At 46.0% G+C, this 23,634-nt stretch overlaps 1 protein-coding gene across 1 annotated transcript; it reads left to right on the top strand.

The window, feature by feature from the left end:
- Positions 1–10,150: 10,150 nt before the first annotated feature.
- Positions 10,151–23,166, top strand: CCDC90B (coiled-coil domain containing 90B). The gene is made up of 9 exons (XM_053385474.1): positions 10,151–10,297; positions 12,356–12,475; positions 12,930–13,033; positions 15,752–15,853; positions 18,712–18,753; positions 18,876–18,947; positions 19,055–19,108; positions 20,328–20,442; positions 21,649–23,166. Exons 1-9 carry the CDS (start codon positions 10,225–10,227, stop codon positions 21,702–21,704), a joined length of 738 nt encoding a protein of 245 aa, XP_053241449.1. The 5' UTR covers positions 10,151–10,224; the 3' UTR covers positions 21,705–23,166.
- The last annotated feature ends 468 nt before the right edge of the window (positions 23,167–23,634 follow it).

The following is a 23,634-nucleotide window of genomic DNA, read 5'->3' as shown; positions in this document are numbered from 1 at the left end:
TTTGTAGTCCATTTGTTCTTAAAAATTGGTCTATGTCAGTCTCTTTCTGTGGCCCTTGTGTATATAGTTGTTTAAAATATCTCTGGAAGCACTTTCTAATCTCCAATGGATTATGTATGTTCTTTCCATCCACATCCAAGTTTGTGATAGTGTTTAATTTTTGTCTTCTTTTCATCTGCCAAGCTAGCAGTTTCCCACATTTATTAGCCGATTCAAATGTCTTTTGTCTCATCTGCTTGATTTTCCATTCTACTTCCTGATTTATCATTTTCATGTATTGTACTTGATAGAATCTCTTGTGACTTTGGTTTCGCTCTTAATTTCTTCTCTCCTTCTTTTATTTTTCCCAAAATTTTGTCTTTTTTCTCATTTTGAATTCTCTTCTTTATTGCATTCTGTTGAATCAGAAACCCTCTTATGACCGCTTTACTTGCATCCCAGATTACTCTTTTTTCAACTGTAGTATTCAAATTTATCTCAAAATAGTCTCTCAAGGTTTTTTGGGCCTTCTTGATAACCTCTTGATCTCTAAATAAGGTGTCATTCATCCTCCATCTGAAGGAACCGGTTGATGTTAGTTTCATCTCCATCTTCACCGCATTATGGTCGGAGCAAGTCTTTGGGCAAATTTCCACTTTTCAAGTCTTAGGTGCCAGTCCTCTAGTTATCCATATTTGGTCAATTCTTGTCCATGTCACTTTGGCTTCAGAGAAGAATGTTCCCTCTCTTCCAAGGGGGTTCTTAGTTCTCCAGATGTCAATCAAGTCCATATTGTCAGTCAAGTTGAAAAAAGTTTTTGGTAGTCTGCCATCTTTAGTTACAACCTGTCTCTGCGACTTATCCATATTTGTAGATACCACTCCATTCATATCTCCCATCATAATAATGTTGCAGTCCATGTAATCTAACAATGTCTCATGCAATTTCTTAAAAAATTCAGATTTCCCCTCATTTGGTGCATAAACTCCTAAAATCAGAAATTTTTCTCCTTGTAATTGAATCTCAATTGCCACATATCTTCCTTGTTCATCTTTGAAAACAAATTTCGGTGATAGGCTCTCTTTGGCATAAATAACCACACCTCTCTTTTTAACCTTGTCCGATGAGGTAAACTCTTGACCCAGTCTTTTATTAATCAATAGTTTCCTATGTAGCCTTATCACATGTGTTTCTTGTAAACAAATTAAGTCCAATTGTTCCTTTTTTAATAAATGAAATACTTTATTCCTCTTCTCCGGGGAATTAAGTCCATGAATGTTCCAACTTAACAATTGCAGAGACATGGTGTGGTTGTTCTATTCTCCTCCAGCTGCTCCCAAAAGTTCTTCTTGTTCTAATGGTGGTATCACTTTTTGTAGTTTGTCCAGTCCCAAAGGTGGTGGTACTATGTCTAGTACTCCTGATCTTAAAGCTCTTAGCTCTTCTAGAGCTTCTTTTTGCAGGTCTTCTTCATGATCACTCAAGAATTTTTCCTTGTCTTCCACTGATCTTATTTTAAACTTTTTCCCTTTAAAGGTAAAGGATAGTCCCTGGGGGAATTCCCACCTAAAAACAATTATATTTCTTCTCAGTAGGGCCACCAGATCTCTGTAATTGGTTCTAAGATCCAATAGATGTTTCAGAATATCCTTAAAAATCTCCACTCTCGAATCGTTGATCTCCAAGGTCTTCTGGAAGTGCGCACTCAATATTTTGTCTCTCTCTTCTTTCGTTCGGAGGGTAACCAAACAGTCTCTCACCTTGTTTTTTTCCCCTCCTCTTCCAAGTCTGAACGCACTTACTATCCTAAAGTCTTGCTCCACCTCCAAATTCCAGAATTTCCCAAATTCCTGTGAAAGGTAGTCACCTAGGTTCTCTTTTTCAAGTTCCGGTACCGCCCTAATCCTCAGATTAGTCTGTTTCTCCCTCAGTTCAATCATAGACAAAAGTGACTGATGGTCCCCAATCTGCTTGCGCATCGGTTTTATTTCTTCCTCTACAGCCACTGCTTTTTCTTTTGCTTCCTCAGCTATTTTTCGATTAGACGCAGATTCTTCCAGTAGTTTTTCAATAGATTCTGTATTGGAGTTCACCTTCTGTCCCAAATTATTAATGCTGGCAGTGTTCCGGTCTATTTTAGTTGATTGTTCAGTAACTTGTCTACTTAGGCCATCCAATTTTTCATAAATTTTATTTAACATAGAAGTAAAATCCCCTTCTGAAGCCATTCCTTTTGACCCAGCTTGTGCAAAGTCTTCCCCCTGTGTCACAGGAGGGCCAGGAACAGATGGTCTGCGTTGCTGGGAAACTGTGCTGGGCTGCTGCACTCTAGCCTTGCCCGATCTTGTTGTTCTATCAGTCATCACACTTTTGTCTATGAGTCAAGGTCAATCCCACGGCCAAATCTTACCGTGGAAAATCCCCAGAGTCAAGAATGGAAAAATCCCCCAGCTGGATGTGCAATTTCAATGTTCCTCTAGGGGGACACTGTAACAGTCATTGAGGTTACAATAAAGAATTCTTTTCCAACTTTCCTGGACCCCCCTCAAGAAAGCAAGCAACAGTTTCAAATCCAGAGAAGATCTTCAACAAGTATCTCCTTTGCAGAGTTAGCTGTTAAAAAGTTACATTGTCTATAAATGGTACGACTCTCAGTGCAACAATTCTAATGGACCTAGCAGTCCGTTCCCAGGAGTAGGTAATTGTCTCTATTTTTTCCACGAGTGAAAGAATCACTTTTCCCTCTTCCCCCCCCCTCCAGTAGCCTGGGGGGGAGTTCTTTACTTTGATGTTCTGATTTGGAGCTTTTAACACACCGCTCTCTAGGTCTTTACCTTAAAGAGTCTTTGCTTTGAACTGTATACAAAGAACGGAAAGGCGGACTTCCTGTTTACACCTTTCCGCTTCAGTGCCAAATTTAATCCTTTTTTTCTCCTTTAAGTCCCAATTCTTAAAACTTCACCTACTCACGGGTAGTTGTTTAGCAGCCGAATTGTCACAGGAAAAAGGTCAGCGCTCTCCGGCAACAGCTGTGCGGCTTCACCCCATGGAAAGAGCGATCGACTCTCAGCACCGCGCCTTCCGTTGCGCTCCGGAGCCCCTTACGGGGTCCCTTCGCTAATCCGGGGGGCGCTACCGGTGCCCGCTGAGTTCCACGGTCACAGGCTTCTTCTGCCTGTGATTTCCACAAGGGTCTCTGCTTCGCCGTAGCGGACAGACCCGATTTCCGCGGAGCTTCCCCCTCCGAGCTAGAAGGAGACCGCCATTGCCATTGGCACCGCCTCCGGAAGTCCCCCTTCTAGGAATTTTGGATCGGAAGATGTGGGAGAGTCCCTCCTGTAGACAAATTGCTCATCAGTGGCAACCACTTCAGATTGCAGAGCAAGGGGAGTTGTATGACAGAATACTCAACCACTGGAGGTGAGGAGTGGAGAATCCTTGCTTATGCTTTCTGAACACAATTCAGAGTGTTGGTGCTGACCTTTAAAGCCTTAAACGGCCTCGGTCCTGTATACCTGAAGGAGTGTCTCCACCACCATCGCTCAGCCCGGACACTGAGGCTCAGGGCCGAGGGCCTTCTGGCGGTTCCCTCACTGCGAGAAGCCAGGTTACAGGGAACCAGGCAGAGGGCCTTCTCGGTAGTGGCACCCACCCTGTGAAACGCCCTCCAACCAGATGTCAAAGAGAACAACAACTACCAGACTTTTAGAAGACATCTGAAGGCAGCCCTGTTTAGGGAAGCTTTTAATGTTTAATAGGTTATTGTATTTTAATATTCTGTTGGAAGCCGCCCAGAGTGGCTGGGGAAACCCAGCCAGATGGGCGGGGTATAAATAAATGATGATGATGATGATGATGATGATGATGATGATGATGCAGAAACCTAGGGATCTGGGTAAGTCCCAGATCCAGTAGAATTAATCTGAACCTTGAAAAGCACTTAGACCTGAGGGGGAAGTGGGAAAGAACATCACTTTTCAAATTTCCTCCGTCAGATTCAAGAGAGAAAAAGATAACCATTCTCACCATTTCTTGGCCAAGCAGGCAGTGGGACTGGGACTCCACAAGCTCAAGGAGAATATCTTAGGGGGGTTGTTGCATCCATGGCCACTGAACTGGTGGCTCCTATCATAGAAAGTGCCCCCAAATACAGTGGTACCTCGGGTTACATACACTTCAGGTTACATACACTTCAGGTTACAGACTCCACTAACCCAGAAATATTACCTCGGGTTAAGAACTTTGCTTCAGGATGAGAACAGAAATCGTGCTCTGGCGGCACAGCGGCAGCGGGAGGCCCCATTAGCCAAAGTGGTGCTTCAGGTTAAGAACAGTTTCAGGTTAAGAACGGACCTCCAGAACGAATTAAGTACTTAACCCGAGGTACCACCGTAGTCAGGAATAGGCTCAGAAGGCTGCTGCAGAACAAAGTCTGGCGTAACATTTGCAAACGTTATAGAGGCACGTCACCGCAGACTGCAGGATGGGAGCTCAACTGTTTTGACAAGGATGAGTGGAATCAGACCAAGATCCCCGTAGAATTTTAGGCACACGTTCTACAAGCCTGTCATTGGCACACACAACATGCAAACAGAAGGTTTTGGCGGGCTTCGTTTTTTGCTGCAATGTGCAAAGGCAAGAGATAGGCTGTGTAAACATGCAATCCTGGCCTGCCTTGTCGAGCTGGGTTTTAATTTGTCAAGAACTCCTATGGGATGCTGTTTGCCAAGGAAGAGTAGGCACGTACTTTATCTGAACGACTTTTAAAAGTCTTCTGCTGTTGAGGACAAGTTATCCCAGGAACGTATAAATCAGGGGCCGCCAATCTTTTCGGGCCAGTGGGCACATGTCGAATTTTGAGAGCGCGCTGGGGGGCCCATTCACGAAATAGCAATGAGGGCGGGAGCAATGCAAAACGGTTGCCAGGGGGTGCATAGCACACCTACCCTGAAAAACCTTATGTTTACAATGGAAGTTAGTTATTTCTGACTGGTCCCAATGGTGGAGATCACACAATATTGATTTTACATGCACACACACGGATGCTGCTGCTGCAGTCCTCAGTTCCAGGAAAAATATACGTGGCGGTGACCACACCACACTCATTGAAATCACTTATGTTATGTACCGAGTTGAATAGCATCCGGAATGCAGCAGTCTGATTGGTCCTAGAACAATAGGATTCAGAATGCAGCAGTCTGATTGGTCCAAGAACAACAGGATCCAGAATGCAGCAGTCTGATTGGTCCTAGAACAATAGGATTCAGAATGCAGCAGTCTGATTGGTCCTAGAACAACAAGATCCAGAATGCAGCAGTCTGATTGGTCCCAGAACAACAGGATCCAGAATGGAGCAGTCTGATTGGTCCCAGAACAACAGGATCCAGAATGCAGCAGTCTGATTGGTCCGCAGGAGCCACCCAATCCAACTCCAGGTGGAAGTGAATCCACAACCTGATTGGCCTACAGGAGAATCCCAGAATTAGCCAATCACATGGGGCCCATTGTGTAAATAGTATATACAAAGCAGACTTTTCGGGGAAACTGGCATTCCTCACTACTATGAGCTGAATAAAGAGCATGAAATCCACACTTGACTCCGAGTATATTTCAACTTAGCAGATACCTGCATGTTTAGCCCCAGAGCTTTCTTTCTATGTATGAGGGCAACGTGAAGAATATGCCCATAGGCATGATTGCCACAGCTCTCTGCCCACTTTTGGTTCGCAGTCACTGGTGTTGACTGGCATACTGCATTCCCTAAGCAGTAATAATTTGGGGAACCTGTGGACTGGGTTCAGCTCCAAAAGTGGACAAGACCATCACATTTCCCTCCGGTCTCTCTCTTTCCTGCCACCCCACTCTCTCTTTTATCTCTCTCTCTCTCTCTCTCTCTCTCTCTCTCTCTCTCTTCTGCCACTCACTTCTCCCTTTCTCCTGACACCCCATCTCTTCTGCCACCTGCTTATTCTCTATCCTGCCACCCCTTTCTCCCTCCCTCCCCACTGCTGTGCCCCACCTCAGAACTTATCCTACGCTGAGGGATTCATCCCATTCCTGACCTCTGCCCTGTTTCAACTTCCCTCTCTCACATTTCCACACTCTCCTTCCCTGGCTTTTCCTGACAGAACAGAAATATGCCAAGGCCCGCTGAGGGCCACAGTTCCTCCGCTCCTGCTTTAAGTCATTGCCGCAGTCCTGTGCTGCCAGCCACAGCGGAGTTCAGTGGAAGGAGAAGCCAGCCAACCAGCCAGGTCTCAGGGGAGTCCTTGCCTAGAGGCAGAGTCCATATATATGGTATGGTCAGGTCCAGTCCAGTGCTAAGGCCAGGAGTATCTCAGTTCACGTAGTCAGACAATCCGGGGGTCAAGACAGCCAAGGGTCCAAGGCCACCAGAAACAAGAAGCAGTACTGTATGCTCAGGAATGATGAATGCTGTTTCCAGCAACTTCCTGAGGCTGGAAACCCTGTTTAAGAAAGCTGGACCAAGCTGCTTCTCATGAAGAGGAAGAAGGCTGATCAGCAGCAGGTGGAGTCTGTTCGTCTTCTGCTCCTTCAGGCTGCTGCTCGGCAGGTGAAGCCGACTCCTGGCCGGCTCATGACAGTCATCCTCTCGCCATGATTGGGAAGCAAATAAGAAGGGTAGGTAAAACGCAGGTTTGCACAGGAAGTTTGAAAAGCACTGTGCTGGTGTGGTGTAGTGGCTAGAGCAGGGGTCAGCAAACTTTTTCAGACCTTGTAGGGTGGCCAGACTATATTTGGGGGGGGGGGAATAGAACAAATTCCTATGCTCCACAAATAACCCAGAGATGCATTTTAAATAAAAGCACACATTCTGCTCATGTAAAAACACCAGGCAGGCCCTACAAATAACCCAGAGATGCATTTTAAATAAAAGCACACGTTCTACTCATGTAAAAACAAGTTGATTCCCTGACCGTCCGTGGGCTGGATTTAGAAGGCGATTGGGCCGCATTCGGCCCCCAGGCCTTAGTTTGCCTACCCATGCGTTAGAGCATTGGACCAAGACCTAGATTCTCACTGAATGAACTAGGGCCCAGCTACTGTCTCTCAGCCTAGCCTGCCTCCCAGGGCTGTTTTCAGGATAGAACGGGGATGTGGAGAACCACGTGTGCTACCTTGGGCTCCTTGAAAGAAAAGCTGGGATAAAAGTGTAACCAATAATAACAAATGCAGCACATGGATAACAGGAGAGACCGTCAGAAGATAGCGGCATGACCAGGAAATGTTCCAAGTGAGAATGCGCCTCCCTTGCCATTCGCTCCATTCCGGAGCATCCCTCTCTGTCAGTCTTAATGGCAAATTGCGCCTCTCTCTCCCCAGGCCCCTGAGATTTGTCAAATTAAATTTTTGAGAGGCGTTTGCGTGAACTTGTAAGGAAATCTATTCTCTGCATTTCAAGCTCATAAATAGTTGACCGGTTTGCAGGAGGGAGGGGTGGAGGAGTTCTTAATCCTGTTATAATCTATTCAGGCAAAGAAAAATCTGTGAAAGTAACAGCCAGCAAGCTGTTTCTGCAGTACATAGCTTGGGGCTGGGGGTGGGGGCAGGGAAGCGCAGAGATGGCTGCAGCTTGCATTAAAATTCACGGCGTCCCTGGGTTTCCAAGGCCGTTTTAGCAGTGGTGTTAAAGCAGTAGGTAGAGGGAGGTGAAGGAAATCTTCTCCGGCTCCCTGTTCAAAATTTTCTAGCAACTTTTTAGGCCACTCAGAACTCTTCCCATCTGCAAGAAACCAAACAACTGCGGCCATTTTGACGGGGTAAGTTGGATGCTGCAAAAAAAAAGTTGCAGCGGAGCCTGCTCCACTTCCGAGTTCCAGCCAGTCATAATCTTTTCCAGGATACCCCATTTCACTCCACCTCTTCTCATTACTCTCTCATTACTCCCTTCTCCTTTCTCAGCGTTCACTCAGTATTCTATAGTCACTGAGCATGCTCAGTCCAGCTGCCTTAAGGTTTTCCGTCTGTAATTGTTCCGTTTGGGTTTCCCTAGCCACTCTGGGCGGCTTACAGCACCTATAAAAACATAGTTATAGGTTGGTTGGTTGGTTGGTTGGGGGGGTGCTTATTCTTCTGTAAAGCTCAGAGTTCCCCCAAACCTACCTATGAAGAAAGTTTGCAGCGTTTGGGACTTCCTCGTTCAGAGAAAATGTTATGTACTGAAGTTCTCACCCCGGGCCAGCAGGGGGATACTGTAGATAGTTTTCACTCAGGTCTACGTATGCAAATAAGGAATTGAAAGTGACGTTCAGTGATTGGATAGTTACAGAAAGTTGTTACTGTTGCGTTGTAGTGGAGCTCTATATAAGCAGGCTGGCTGAACCTTTCAGCTCAGTTCTGTTCTGGCCTGTGAATAAACAAGAGCTGTCTGAAGAATCATTGTGTTGTCTGATATGTTCACCCACAACTTAACAGAGAAGGTGAGCAAGAGATGACATCACAGAAGTTTTAAAAAATTATACATGGCCCAGAGGATGTGGTTACAGAATGGGGCTCATCCACCTGAGAAGGTAGGCCATCCTAAACCTCTGCTGCCTTGCAGAATATCTTCGGTAGAAGAAAAGGCTAAGATCTGGAGCTAAATCCCTAAGATGGTTGGATGGCGCCTTGTACCCTTCCTTCCAGCAACTCCTGCAGCCAAGCTGGTGCCAAACGTCTTGCTCTGCTTTCCTTTGGGTTACAATAGCCAGGCCATCTGGGAAGCCCAGGACCTCCATACACACTTGCCCAGGCCTGCAACCCAGGGAGGCCACTTCTGGTGCTGCTAAGACAGCAAAAACAATGCTGGAGGCAGCAGTTAGGAGTTACCAGTTTCTGCAGCCACAGCAGGTGCTGTGATTCTCCAGTAGTCTCCCCAGTGGCACACTCCATTGTCTCTCAGGAAGGCTGTCAATAATCCCGACGTTGAAGAACAGCTCCTACCAGAGCCTGAGGGTAGGTGGATACAGGGCAGAGAAGGAAACGGAGCGTTATTCCTATAATTGCAAAAATGGATGGATGGGGAGACAAACCTTCATCCTGAGATACTAGGTTGTGTGCTCCCTCCTGCCCAGTGTCTTGACAAATCTAAAAGGCTAATATTTATTGCATGCGTTTGTCAGGTTTCTGCGGTAGACTGCTGCCCTCTGATGGCCACAGGCATAAATTATGACCTTGATCCTCTTTTAAAGCCAACCAAGTTTGTGGACTTTGTGGGAGCAAATTCCAGTTTAGCCATTTGTTTCTTTTTGTCTGTCCTGAGTCTTCCAACATTCTGCTTTGCTAGATATCCCTGAGCCCTAGTGTTAGAGAATAGGGAGAAAAACCTTTCCTCTTTCCATGTTCTCCTTGCCAATGCATAACTCCTGTTACGGAACCTCTTCCCTTTTCTAAACAAATGCAGCAACCTTTCGTCATAAGTGAGTCGCTCTATGTAACTGCACTGGGAAACAAAGGAGGAGATTGAAAAGGACGTGCTGAAAAGGTTTTCAGCAAATCCAAGAACACTTCTTTTAGTTTAGATTTTTTTTAAAAGATGGGAAAAGGCGTGTTCTTTGTCATTTTGCAAAATATACTTGCTATATACTTGCACACCCTGATCTTGATTTAAATTTAACTTCCTAGTTTCCAAAGGACTGAAGATTTTCTGAGCACTTGGGGTCAAAAGAAAGTAATTTGAAAGTTGAGACATCCCAAATTTGCTTGACAGAGCCAGGCAGGGGATGATAATATGGGGTCCTGCCCTCAGCCCAACATAAATCCTGGCTACACCCATGTATAGCCATGGGCGTCGCCAAGTTGCGGGGTGCAGGGGAGGCAGCTGCCCCCCTAAATCAGTAAAAATCAATACAAATCTGGGGTTCTGCCCTCTCTAACAAAAACCCTGGCTATGCCCATGTCCCCAAATGTGACCTTGTTGTTCTACTTTGCTTATTTGTTATGATTCTACGATTGACGGGCACTGCATAAGAAAGTCTGCGGTTAAAAAGAAAAGAAAGAAAGACAGTGCCCTCGTTCATTGGTTCATTCACTCTGCTCTGCAAGTGGCTTTCCACGCCCCAGGTTTAACCGCGCTGCATACATTTCCCAGAAGACTTTGAGGCAGCAGGAGGAGGAACAACTGAGGAGTTCCCATGTGCCCAGAAAAAACTACATTTCCCAGCAACCCGTTGGGCTCCAGGCCGGAAGTGGGAATCCCCAGTGCGGCTTCTCTTTCCATGAGTCGTGCGCGGAGACGCTAGGAAGATGTTGGGCTTTAGAGGGCGAGGTGCGAGGCTCCTGGTCCGGTGGAGCAATGGATCCTCGGCACCGCAGAGAGGTATTTGGGAGTAAGACCCAGGGGATCCAGTCGGGCTTGTTTCTGAGTGTTGCCCTGCGTCCTGTTCCCACGATCCGTTTTTCAACAGCGCACCCTCAAGTCGTTGTGTTTTTGAAGTGCTGTCCTAAAAAAGGAAAAGAGGCGATAGGAGCACAGGGAGCTGCCTGGCACAGAGTCAGGCCATGTAGTTCAGTGTTGCCTACACTGGCTGGCAGCTGCTCCCCAGGATCTCAGAAAGGGGTCTTCTTCATGCAAAGCAAATGAGCTATAACCCTTCCCCCGAAATACTTTGATTTGGAAACGTGTGTGCCTTGCACATTTGCTTTTATCGTGTTTTATATGTGGTTTTGTCTTGTATTTTTATGCTGTGAACCACCCCTGAGATCTGCGGTTGAAGGGCGGTTTACTAATTTAAAAAATAATAATACTACCCCACCGCTGTTTCCTTCTCTATTTTGCTGTGCTGCGTTTAATATTATATTGTAAGCTGCTTGGGGCAGGGGCTTGGCTGAAGTGCTATGCAGCTGCAGGTCAGCTGACGCCGACCAAGGACTCCCCACATCACTACCATCTTGCTCAGTATTTATCCAGAGGCCGCTACCTCTGGCCCTGACCCCATGAGCCATCACTGCATAGACCAGAGGTCGGCAAACTTTTTCAGCAGGGGGCCGGTCCACTGTCCCTCAGACCTTGTGGGGGGCCGGACTATATTTGGGGGGGAGGGAATGAACAAATTCCTATGCCCCACAAATAACCCAGAGATGCATTTTAAATAAAAGCACACATTCTACTCATGTAAAAACACCAGGCAGGCCCCACAAGTAACCCAGAGATGCCTTTTTTAAAAAAGGACACATCTACTCATGTAAAAACACACTGATTCCCAGACCGTCTGCAGGTCGGATTTAGAAGGTGATTGGGCCGGATCTGGCCCCCGGGCCTTAGTTTGCCTACCCATGGCATAGACCATACTATGCGAGGTGGGCAAATAATCTCCAGTACAAAGCATACTGTAGGGAAGGAGACATAGGCCCACCGGTAGAGCAATGTCATTTGCTTGCAGAAGGTTCAGTCCCCGGCATCTCCAACTAAGTCTGGCAAAGACACCAGTCTGAAGCCCTACCAGTCAGTGTAGGCAATAGCTGACATCCCTCTTTCTGGAGAGGCACACCTTTGTAGAATTACAGTGACTGGAGGAGAGGCAGTAGTGTGGTAAAACCGCTAGCACGTTTGCAAAGCTAAGCAGGGTCCAGTATGGTTTCAAATTGGATGGGGAAATGCATGTTAAGATTCCTGCATTGCAAGGGTTGGACTAGACCCTTGGGGTTCCCTTCCAACTCTGTGATTCTAGGAATACTGAGCTAAATGGACCAGTGGCCTGATGTTGCATAAGGCAGGTTCCTGTGTTGCTGCCTCACCCGCTAATTAACTGCTGGGAAATCATACTACTTCCTGCTCTTAAAAGTTCAGCTGTTTTGAATGCTGAAAGCAAGGTGGCCTCCAGTTTGTAGGCAACTCTCAGAAATTTTGGGAAGTTTGGGTTAAAGTATACTGACTTTTTTTTTAAAAGGATGTTGGAATTGATGCTTTGGTGTGTGTGCTTGGAAAATTCCTGGGGCTGAAAAGATTTAAGCTGTCATCTTATAGATGCTGTTTGGGAAGTACCGTATTTTTTGCTCTATAAGACTCACTTTTCCCCTCCTAAAAAGTAAGGGGAAATGTGTGTGCGTCTTATGGAGTGAATGCAGGCTGCGCAGCTATCCCAGGAGCCAGAACAGCAAGAGGGATTGCTGCTTTCACTGCATAGCGATCCCTCTTGCTATTCTAGCTTCTGAGATTCAGAAATATTTTTCTTCTTCTTTTCCTTCTCCAAAAACTAGGTGCGTCTTGTGGTCTGGTGCGTCTTATAGAGTGAAAAATACGGTAAGTCCTACCGAACACAGTAGGACTTGCTTTCAAGGCAAGATTGCACCACTGGGCTTTTTTAGGGGTACCATGGAATGCTCTTAAACTGTTTGGAAATATAAGCAGAGGTTTAAAACTCCTTGTTCTATTCAGGTTTTGCTGCCACTGCTCCAGTGAAGTCATACGACATGAGAAGAGTCGAAATAACACCACTGGAGCAAAGAAAACTCACTTTTGACACCCATAATCTAGTGCGTGATCTAGAGTCACACGGTAAGCAAAGGGCGTGATCGAACAACAGTGCAAATTGAACAATGCTGCTTGAACCTACAAGGATTCCTCAAATCAGTTTCCCTGAATGTCTAGCTTTCTGTGTGCAGGGATCTTTTGTGCATGAAGGAGCAATTGGTTTCACCAGCTGCTCCTTTTCTGCAGCCTGAATTGGTACAAACTTCTCAGTAGAAACTGAACCAAAGGCGCCAGCATGGAAGTCAGGTTTTGCCTCTACCCCAGGTTTATCTGAAGGCAGGAATATTTGATCTAGAGCTGAGATGGGGGAGCCTTTTGCAGCCTGGGGGACACATTTTCTTCTGGGAAGCCTTCAAGCCAACATGGCCCATGATCAGATGAGAGATGTAGTACAATGCCCAGAGGACCACTAGATTCCCCAACCTTTCCTTATGTAAAGTCCCCCTTTTACATGTTGTGCTTTTATCTACCCTTGCAGGGTTTGGGAAAGAACAGGCCGAAACCATTGTGGCGGCGTTAACGTCTTTGTCCACTCTCAGCTTGGATACAGTCTACAAAGATATGGTGACCCAGGCTCAGCAGGTGAGAAGAGGTCTTTGCCCCATTCCCTGCCCTGGCACTGAGAAGATGTCAGGGAAGATTCTGCAGGCAGACCTTGCTAGGGAAAAGGTGTTCTGCAAACAGGGAGCTGCAACAGAGAAGTCCCTCTCCCTTGTCATCAACACTCTCCAAGCCTCTTGCAATATATATAGATATAGATATGAATAAAATATAGTTTCTGGAAATCTTGCCTTCTTCCCAGTATAATAATAGGGGTTATAAAAGAAACAGGTCAGCGTTGTCCCTTTTTTGTTCAGATTTCACAGATTCCTACGGGACCGCCTCTCCTGGTATGTCCCACAGAGAAAATTACGGTCTTCAAATAAAAACATCTTGAAGGTCCCAGGCCACAGAGAGGTTAGGCTGGCCTTAACTAGAGCCAGGGTTTTTTTTGGCTGTGGCTCCAATCTGGTGGAACACTTTGTCACAAGAGACTAGGGCCCTGCGGGACTTGACATCTTTCTGCAGGGCCTGCAAGACAGAGCTGTTCCACCAGGCCTTTAGCCAGGACACAGCCTGACTCCCTCCTTCGGCAATCTTCGCGGAGCTCTGAATTAATTTTATAATGAATGATTTTAGAGTGTTGTGTTGTGTTGTGTTGTACTGTTTTAGTGTTGTTAGCCACCCTGAGCTCGGCTTCGGCTGGGGAGGGCGGGATATAAATAAAAAATTATTATTATTATTGTTATTATTATTATTATTATTATACATTGGGCACACTTAAATAAAAGCTTTCTAGGATCTGTCCAAATACATACATGGTAGAAGGATCTGGAAGTTTCCTTTCTGTTTGCAAACGCTTTTCTGTTTGTTTGCAAACTACTCCTAAGTGAACATGCCTTACTGGGTTCTGACACAGAGCAACAGTTTTGGAGGAAACTTCGCAAGAGCCCTGAACCAGGCGTGAATTCTTAAACATTGTTATTCCACAAGCATGAATTTATTTCTCAACCCAAACTAGGAAGCCCTGCAAGGTTGCAGTTCTAACAAGCTTTTACCAGGATTTTTAAAAATTCATGACAGAAAAAGGAATGCCGCACTCGTTTTGGAATTGTTGTTGTTATTTGAGAAGCAAAGGCCCAAAGCCAACAGTGAGACTTCTCTGTGCTTTTCCTTAGGCGGGGGAAGTGGAACATTTGGTAGAATTGAGAAGGCTACATTCACACTATAAAGCTGAAGCGGTCATAGCATTTAAGCTGTCATGGCTTCCTTGAAATAATTCTGGGAGCTGTAGTTTGCAAGGACGCTGAGGGTTGTTAGGAGACACCCTGTTCCCCCTCACAGAGCTACAATGCCCAGAGCGTCCTGTGAAAAGGAATAGATTGTTAAACTGCTTTGGGAACTGTAGCTCTGAGAGGAATAAGGGTCTGAGGGGAATTTGAGCAGCGAAGGTGGAAAGCTGACAGTGAGGCCTTGCTGTGCTTTTTCTTTTTTATATATAAAACCAACAAAGAAAGTAGGAATGCTTGAATTGACCAAGCTACATTCAAACTATACATTAAAGCCGTCATGGCGTCCCCAAAATAATTCTGGGAGTTGTAGTTTGCAAGGACGCTGAGGGTTGTTAGGAGACACCCTGTTCCCCCTCACAGAGCTACAGTTCCCAGAGCTCCCTGTGAAGAGGGACTGATTGTTAAACCGCTCTGGGAATCCTAGATCTGAGAGGAATAGGGGTCTGCTAGCAACTCTCAGCACCCTTAACAAACTACAGCTCCCAGAATTCTCTGGGGGAAGCCATGACTGTTCAAAGTAGTATCATGGTGCTTTACATGTGTGGCGTGACTGACCTAGACTTTCCTTCTCCCTTCAAGTGGAGTGGTGCTGTGTATCATTCTGCGACCTGCCTTTTGACACCCAGTAGTCTAGGCCTGAGGGACGCGGGCGCTGTGGGTTAAACCACAGAGCCTAGGGCTTGCCGATCAGAAGGTCGGCGGTTCGAATCCCCGCGACAGGGTGAGCTCCTGTTGCTCGGTCCCTGCTCCTGCCAACCTAGCAGTTCGAAAGCACGTCAAAAGTGCAAGTAGATAAATAGGTACCGCTCCGGTGGGAAGGTAAATGGTGTTTCCGTGCGCTGCTCTGGTTTGCCAGAAGCGGCTTAGTCATGCTGGCCACATGACCCGGAAGCTGTACGCTGGATCCCTCGGCAAATAAAGCAAGATGAGTGCCACAACAACATGTCGGCCACGACTGGACCTAATGGTCAGGGGTCCCTTTACCCTTTTAGTCTAGGCCTGAGATTTAAAGTCCTGCTTTCAGTGCATACTTTCAGCGCATAGCTCCAAACGTCTCCTTGGCAACAACTTTTGAAGGGTTTCCCAGTTTCCGGGGTAATTTCATACGAATGTGGGAAGCCGCCATGTCCTCAAGTCAGACCAATGGTCCCTCAAGCTCCATATTGTCTTACAGCAGGGGTAGCCAATGGGATGCCTTCCAGAGGTTGCTGGACTACAACTCACATCATGCTTTTAATGCTCACGGAGGGTGATGGGAGTTGTAGCACAACAAAGCCCTGGCCTCAAACGGAAATGCAGGCTGCCCACCCCCAAAGTTATAAACCGAGTTAATGGGTGATCTTTGCCGAGAAAACTCTGGGCCAAAGATCCCTACCCCTGAAATAAAATTTAATTTTCTACGAAAAGAATTGGAAGTGTTTCAAAAAGCCTTGGGTCATCTGTGTGGGTCTTATTTTTCTCTATTTAGGAAATAACTCTGCAGCAGTTAATGGCTCATCTCGACTCCATCCGAAAAGACATGGTCATTCTTGAGAAGAGTGAGTTTGCCAACTTGAGAGCAGAGAATGAGGTAATTTCCTCCAATAAACCAATTTACTCTGTCACCCTTCCTTTCTCTTCATTTACTTAAGGCTGCTCATCTGCAAAGAAAATGCAGCGATTCGCCTTGTTGTGTTTTAGTAGCAACATTTAGTTCTTCAGAAATCACAAATTATATGGGGAGCCCACAACTTACATTCTGGGGGTCATGCCTAAAGCCAAAATCGAATATAGTCAAAACCCAGAGGGTTTCAACCTTTCTGAGTCCACGGCTCCCTTGACCAACTACATTCTCTTTTTTTTTCTGTTATAAATTTTTATTGGTTTTTCACAATTTTATACATTTTAACTTTAACCATTTCAAACATTAAAATAAAAGCTTCTTTTGAACCTTCAGGCCTCCTCCCCTCCCTCCACGGGTTCTATATTTAAGATTAAATTTTCTGCATCTTTTACCATTATCCCTCTGTTGTCTATCCATAGTTACCATCATGAATACCACAAGTGTCACTACATCCCTGCCCATGATTTTAACTGTTTACAGTGGTCTTTTAAATAAAATTAATCCAGTCTTTTAAAAATACTTGATCTTCCTGGTTTCGGATCTTCCCGTCAGTTTCGCCATCTCTGCATACTCCATCAGTTTTGTCTGCCATTCTTCTTTTGTTGCTGCTTCTCCTTTCTTCCATCTCTGGGCCAACTACATTCTTTCTTTGGCACCCCTGTGGGGTTCAGGAGCCCAGTAATGTCTGTCCATTAAACTTTAATTAGTTTAATGTTAAGTAAACGTCCAGTGCGCTTCCAACGCCATAAATCTTATCTCAGCAGAGAATTTCGTGCAGCGGTTTAAGAAGGCAGGAGAGTCAGTACCTTTCAATGAAGAATCCTGGAGCAAGCACTTTGGAACTCAGGAAAAATCTTTATTTACAAAAGAAACCCTGGCGATAAAGCACACATGCTTTTATCTCCGGCATAAAGAAAACTTTACTCTAAACCTAACTCATATCAGCCCACTGGCCACAAACTGAGTGAACTGACTATTTATACAAACTAACTCACATTATTGGATGCTTAATGACTTCCAGCTGCTCAGTGATTAGAGCGACTTGTTACCTCTTAACCCTTTAGTACCAACAATGTCACCCCTTGCCTGCAGAGCTGGCAGCCTCTCACCCTTTTTCGGACGCCCTCCCTTGGGGAGTGTTCCCTCAGCCTCCTCTCCTCTCCCCTCTCCTTGGGAGTCCTCTGGGCAGCTGCTGCCGCCACCCCTGGTCACTGAGCTATCCTCCCCCCTCCCATTATTATTATTATTATTATTATTATTATTATTATTATTATTTATTATTTATACCCCTCCCATCTGGCTGAGTTTCCCCAGCCACTCTGGGCGGCTCCCAATCGAGTGTTAAAAACAATACAGCATTAAATATAAAAAAACTTCCCTAAACTGGGCTGCCTTCAGATGTCTTTTAAAGATAAGATAGCTGCTTATTTCCTTCACATCTGAAGGGTGTTCCACAGGGTGGGCGCCACTACCGAGAAGGCCCTCTGCCTGGTTCCCTGTAACCTCACTTTTTGCAATGAGGGAACCGTCAGAAGGCCCTCGGTGCTGGATCTCAGTGTCTGGGCTGAACGATGAGGGTGGAGACTGTTGCTATGGCAATGCTTCAGGAATGTCAACAACCAGACATTCAACAACCAGCTCCTTCAGATATACAGGACCGAGGCCTCTTCACCAAAGAGAGGTGCCTCTTCACACTGCCCCACAGGTGCCTGCTGTTGTCCATTCCCAACAGCAAGGGCTGGCGGACTGGCAACCAGCACCCCCTGGCAAGCCCCAGAGGCACCATTCGCCTTGACAGCTTGTAGCCAGAGCTGATGCAACAAACAGCCATGCAAGCCTTTGGGAGGCAGAGACGTGAGAGGGCATCAGTGGAGGGAGGGAGGGAAGGAAAGAGGAACAGAGGCCAGTGTTGCCTGCGGCACCCTAGGGTACCACGGCACACTGGTTAAAATCCACTGGTCAAACCTATTGGGTTCAATTGCCAAAGTCATTTTTCCCAGAACTCCACCTACTTTCCGACTCTTTTAAATTGGTTAAGGGGTTTTTTTTTTGCCATACACATAAAGCTGAATGTGCACAAGTTAAATTGGGGATTCCTGTTTAGCAAAAGACGTGTTATAAAATGCAACCTCTCCTTCTGCAGTGACAATTTTACGGATCCTTTTGCAAGTTACACACTTCTTGGTGAAGGGACTGGTCTTATGCTTTTACAGTCATATCTCAGGTTGAATATGCTTCATGTTGAGCGCATTCAAGTTGCGCTCCGCGGCAACCCGGAAGTAACATGCGCAGATGCTCAAAATGACATCATGCACAGAAGCAGCAAAAAGCGATGCGCATGTGCCGTCGCTAGTTACGTTTGCTTCTGGATGCGAACAGGGCTCCAGAACGGATCCTGTTCGCATCCCGAGGTACCACTGTATGGTGTTCCTAATAAGATGCATGGTTCGTCGTTTTCTGGTGTTTTCATCACACCAGTCCATAACAAACGGGGCCCTTTCCTTAATAGATTATCAATTTTGTCTCCCTTCTCTAAATCAGTTTTACCCTTTGGATGCTACCCCATATTCTTACGGTCACAAGAAGCCAGCCATCCTATATATACACTGTCATGGGAGTTAATTCCAATGAATTGCTTATGAGTTTTGCCTTTATGCTTTCATAATTTGATGTCTTCCACGCAACATGGAATGTTGTTGCCAAATCTTCACCCACACACACCCATTGCTATAAGCATTTTACTTTTCATTTTTCTTAATTAAGCATCTGCTGACCTGGGATGTTTTCTTCTCCCTCCCTCCACCCCAATCTTTCTTGATACCCAGAAAATGAAGATTGAATTGGATCAAGTTAAACAGCAGCTAATGGTAAGTGGGCAAGCTTCTGGAGTGGGAGGGAGGATAATATGCAATTTCTGAGACATTCTGGTCCCACGATCCCTCAGGACTTCTTCTTTTTAAGGGTGCTTTTTGGTGTCTTTCCTTTTAAGAATGAAACCAGTCATATCCGAGCTGAAAACAAGCTGGACATAAACTTGGAAAGAAGCAGAGTGACCGACATGGTGGGCAATTATTTTCATTATTGCACCCCTTCCTTCTTTCTTGGCTCCAGTTTTTTTGAGAATTGACAATTTCATATATTGCTCTTTTTCTTTTTAAAACGTTTCAGTTCACAGATCAGGAGAAAAAGCTCATGGAAGCCACAACAGAGTTTCATAAAAAGGCAAGTCTTTGAGGTCTCTTTCTCTTTCTCTTTCTCTCCCCCCCCCCTCTCTTTCTGTGTGTACACACTTAAATTGTGCCTTCCATTGAAATCTCTCAGGTTTCCAGAGGTCTCCCATCCAGACATTGATCTGAGCCACCTCAGCATAATTCCGGCATCAGAAGCTTGCAGACCATTCACTGAGCCATCTAAAAACCAGCCTGTGTGTTACCTTGGAGCCAGTGAAGGCTGGACCATTAGGACAAAGAAACCACTGCCCCACCAGTCTCAGTCTGCCCACAGCCATGACCCACTTTCCTGCTTTCTTACTCACATCCAGCCCAGAGGGTGGTCCTCACTGTCGGTTTCCTCCACCTTAAGTCTCAGTGTCACCCTTGAAGAACTCAGCAGGGAAGAGGATGTGGGGGGAGACAGAAGTTGGGTACCACCTACTTCTGACCCGACCTCCCTGCCTTACGCCAATAATAATAATAATAATAATAGTAATAATTTTTTATTTATAACCTGCCCTTCCCTGTTCAAAAACCGGGATCAGGGTGGCTAACAACAAATTTAAAACACTTAATTATAAAAGCAGCATAAAATACAGCATAAAAACATGAATAACAATAAAAATCAAAAATCAAGCATTAGATAATCCCCAGGGCTAGCTGGCTGAATTGGTCCTAACTTAGGCCAGCGAGGAGGCCTGGGGAGAATTAGCTGTGGGGTCTCAGAGTGGGTGATCTTCATAAAAGGGGAGGGGAAGGGAAATAAAAGATCAGGCTGAATTCAAATTAAAAGCCAGGTGGAATAGCTCTGTCTTACAGGCCCGACGGAAGGAGGTTAAATCCTGAAGGGCCCTAGTCTCATGGGACAGCGCATTCCACCAGGTCGGAGCCATCACTGAAAAGGCCCTGGCCCTGGTGCAGCTGCATTTTTGGAGCTCCTGAGACAACTTTTTATTTTCTGAAAGCAGTTGCAGGGGGGCAGTTTGCACCAGGGCGAGCACAGCCCAGAAGGGTAAAGGCCTGCCATGTTTTGTTTTGTTTTAATATATTTAAAAGACAAATACGATAAAAGTGGTTTTTTTGCCTGGCCCGAAAAGGATAACAAACGTTGGCACCAGGTGGGTTTCGCAGGGGAAAGAATTGTACAAATGGGGCCAACACTGAAAAGGCTCTCTCTCTCTCTGGCCTTATCTCCAATGGAAAGCATTGCTTGCCTTGTTCCCTTCTAGGATTCAAGCACCAACAGCTCCGTTACGGAAGTCAGCAATAAAATCGATGCCGAGATTGCAGCCCTGAAAACACTCATGGAATCGAACAAGCTAGAAACGATACGTTATTTGGCAGGTATGTGGCTGGGCTGTTGAAAAATCACGTTCCAGAAGAGTAAAACGTATAAAGCCAGGATGCCTAAAAGCCTTGTCCCACCCTTATGCACCCAGCCCAACACAGTTATTTTCTCAGGAGGCCGATCTTGCATGATGTAGGAACCGAGCCTTTCTTGTGGTGGCCCCTGCCTTTGGAGCTGCCTCCCATTACACCTCAAACAGGCACCTTCTCTGCTGCCTTTTTGGCACCCACTGAAGATCTTTTAGGTGGAGATCTTTGTCCTGGTCTCTATTGGGTTTGAAATTGCTTTTAACATACAAAATGTTCTTTTAATTGTTTTTTGTAAATGGAGTTGCTTTTCTTGTTGGTGTTTTTGCAGTAAAAGCACTTAGCTGTGATTCCTGCATTGCAGGGGTTGGACTAAATGGCCCTTGGGTGTCCCTTCCAGCTCTGCAGTTCCATGATTCTATTATTTTGCTTTCTGGGAAGCCAGCCAGCTACCTGTAGCCACTTGGAGCCTCTGCTTAAATCACTATGGAGGTTTCGAGATTCCTTTTTAAAGTTTTAAGTGGCGTTTACATTCAGTTAATCAATTAATTAATAGGAGATGTTGCGAGGAGTCGGACTATGAACCATTTACAGTTGAACCTCGGTTTTCGAACGTCTCAGAAGTTTAATGTTTCGGCTTTCTAACGCCGAAAACCCGGAAGTAACTGCTTCGGTTTTTGAACGCTTTTTGGAAGCCGAACGTGCCACACGGCTTCCGTATTGAGTTTCCCGTAAGCAAATGCTTCCGGAAATGCCTTCTTCGATTTTCAAATGTTTTGGAAGTCGAACGGTCTTCCAGAACGGATTACAGTGGTACCTCGGGTTACAAACACTTCTGGTTACAGACTCCACTAACCCGGAAGTAGTACCTCAGGTTAAGAACTTTACCTCAGGATGAGAACAGAAATCACGCAGTGGTGGCAGCAGCGGCAAGCCCCATTAGCTAAAGTGGTACCTCAGGTTAAGAACAGTTTCAGGTTAAGAATGAACCTCCGGAACGAATTAAGTTCTTAACCTGAGGTACCACTGTATGTCAAAAACGGAGGCTCCACTGTAATATTTTGGTGAGTAGCAAAAAACAGCAACTTGTGCATAGCTTAAAACCCTTTCAAGATGCTTGGCACAAACTTACTCTTTTCTTTTTCTCTGTGTGTGGCTTTTTGTATTTATTTACAGCCTCTGTATTCACTTGTCTTGCCATCGCCCTGGGATTCTACCGATTCTGGAAATGAAAAAGCCAGCCTCCGGGAACAAGGGACAGAACAAGCGCTTTTCTGATTTGAATCGACACCATGCTTGGCTGACACATCTCCGACAGACTCTTTCAAAGCCTTTTGTGTTGGGTATTGGTTTTTAAACACATAACCGGGGTGGGGGGAGTGTTTTCTACAGGCAGAGCAGTCTGAGCAAAACCTGACCTAGTTTGCATCTCTCAGGGCTGGTTTGGTGCTCCCACATACTGAAAGCCAAAAGATATATGGGTGGGGCATTTAAAAAAAAAAAAAGAAAACCAAAAAAGAAGACGCTTATTTGATGGAGAGATTGCTATGCCCCTTGTCATCATTATGTATGTTTTTCTGACACCCTCCCAGGTGGAAGGACTATAGCTCAGCGGTAGAGATTCCGCTTTGCATGCAGAAGGTTCCAGGTTCAATCCTCGACAGTTAGGGCTAGAAAAAGCTCCCCTGCCTGTAACTTTGAACAGCCACTGCCGGTCAGTGTGGGCAGTATTGGGCTACGGGGCCCAAACAGTCTGACTCAGTAGGTATAGCTTTCTGTGTTCCTATGAGGTGGCTCCCGCTAGTTCCTCTTGGCCTGAGCAGTAGAGAAACGATCTTGCAACCCAATTTGATGGGGAACCTACTGTCAGGAGCTGGAGTCAGGGGCAGGTCAGCAAAAATATTGGTGTGGTGTGAAGTTAACTCTTCATTCAAAGAAACCAAAACAGCACAGGCCTAGTGATGCTAGCAACTCTTCCCAGTAGCAACTCAATGAGGCAGTTGCGAGGACTAAAGGTCCCCACAGCTGCCTATGTCCCCTTCGCTCCTGGGTTTTTCCCCAAGCAACTGGAAATGGCGTCTGCGCACAACCAATCTCTCCTCTTTTCCTTTCTCTGTGTGTTCTGGGAGACCAAGGGAGAGGGGATCTGGTCAAAGCAGGAGGGGAAAAACCCCTGGATTCTTCAGCAGCCTGCCTCATCTCTGCCTCCTGCCCTCAGTCCTCTCCAACCTCTGCTTCGGCCTCTGAGCCCGGACTGCTCTCTGCCACAGCCTCTTCCTGCTCACTAAAGCCTGTGCCCCTTCAGCTTCCAACATTTGACACTCCCTCCAAGCCTTGCACTGCCTTCCCAAAGCCAAGTAAGCAAGGCGCTGGGCCAGGGGTCGGCAACCTAAGGTCCATTGGCCGCAAGCAGCCCATGGGGGTCATTTAACTGGCCCATGGACCCCTGCCACCCTCTCGGTCGGCTCCCGTGCACCGCGCTGAACCGGTGCGGAGCAGAGCAGGGACTGCCTTCCGTGCCGCTGGCTGGCTTCCCATTGGCTCACGGGCTCTGACAGGCAGCTAGAGTCTTCCCACCTCCTTCCCAAAGCATAGCTTTCAGTTTCTCATTTTGGATGTCGGAGGAGCGGGCCTGTATAAAGCTTTACTTTTTCTTCTAAATAACGGAAAAAATAAAGGCATACTCAACCGCAAGACATTGACTATTGCATTTTTTAGCTCTGTAAAACTCTCTCAGGCTGCATTTCCCCCTACGGAATGCTTGAAACCTTGTTGTGCTTTTGGTGTTAAACACCTCAAATTTATTGAGTTTGGGTTTGTGGTGCTCTCAAGAGACCACAGCTGGGATCACTTCCTGGCTAGAATTCTGCCAGCACTGAATGCTTGCATTTTGCAGTTATTTTTAAAGTCCTTTTCTGCTGGTGTGGGCTGCTGCATCCATAACTGTAAGTCAAAGGTTGGTGCAATGCAAATAGCAGCTTTGGGGAGGCATATGGGAGCTTCTAACTGCAGCTCTTGTGTTTTGGGGGAGGAAAGCTATTCTTTCCTAATACTGGGGTTGAATTATCATCCTAGGCCACACCAATGCATACTCAGAAGTGGGCTACACACACACAGCTTTGTACAAGAGCTTCAGGTGAGGCTGAGAACCATGTAGCCCTC

Source organism: Podarcis raffonei, chromosome 4 (genome assembly GCF_027172205.1).
Source record: "Podarcis raffonei isolate rPodRaf1 chromosome 4, rPodRaf1.pri, whole genome shotgun sequence".
In the NCBI taxonomy this organism is placed as follows: domain Eukaryota; kingdom Metazoa; phylum Chordata; class Lepidosauria; order Squamata; family Lacertidae; genus Podarcis; species Podarcis raffonei.
The sequence above is the reverse complement of the archived record's forward strand: the minus strand, read 5'-3'. Positions and strand labels throughout refer to the sequence as shown.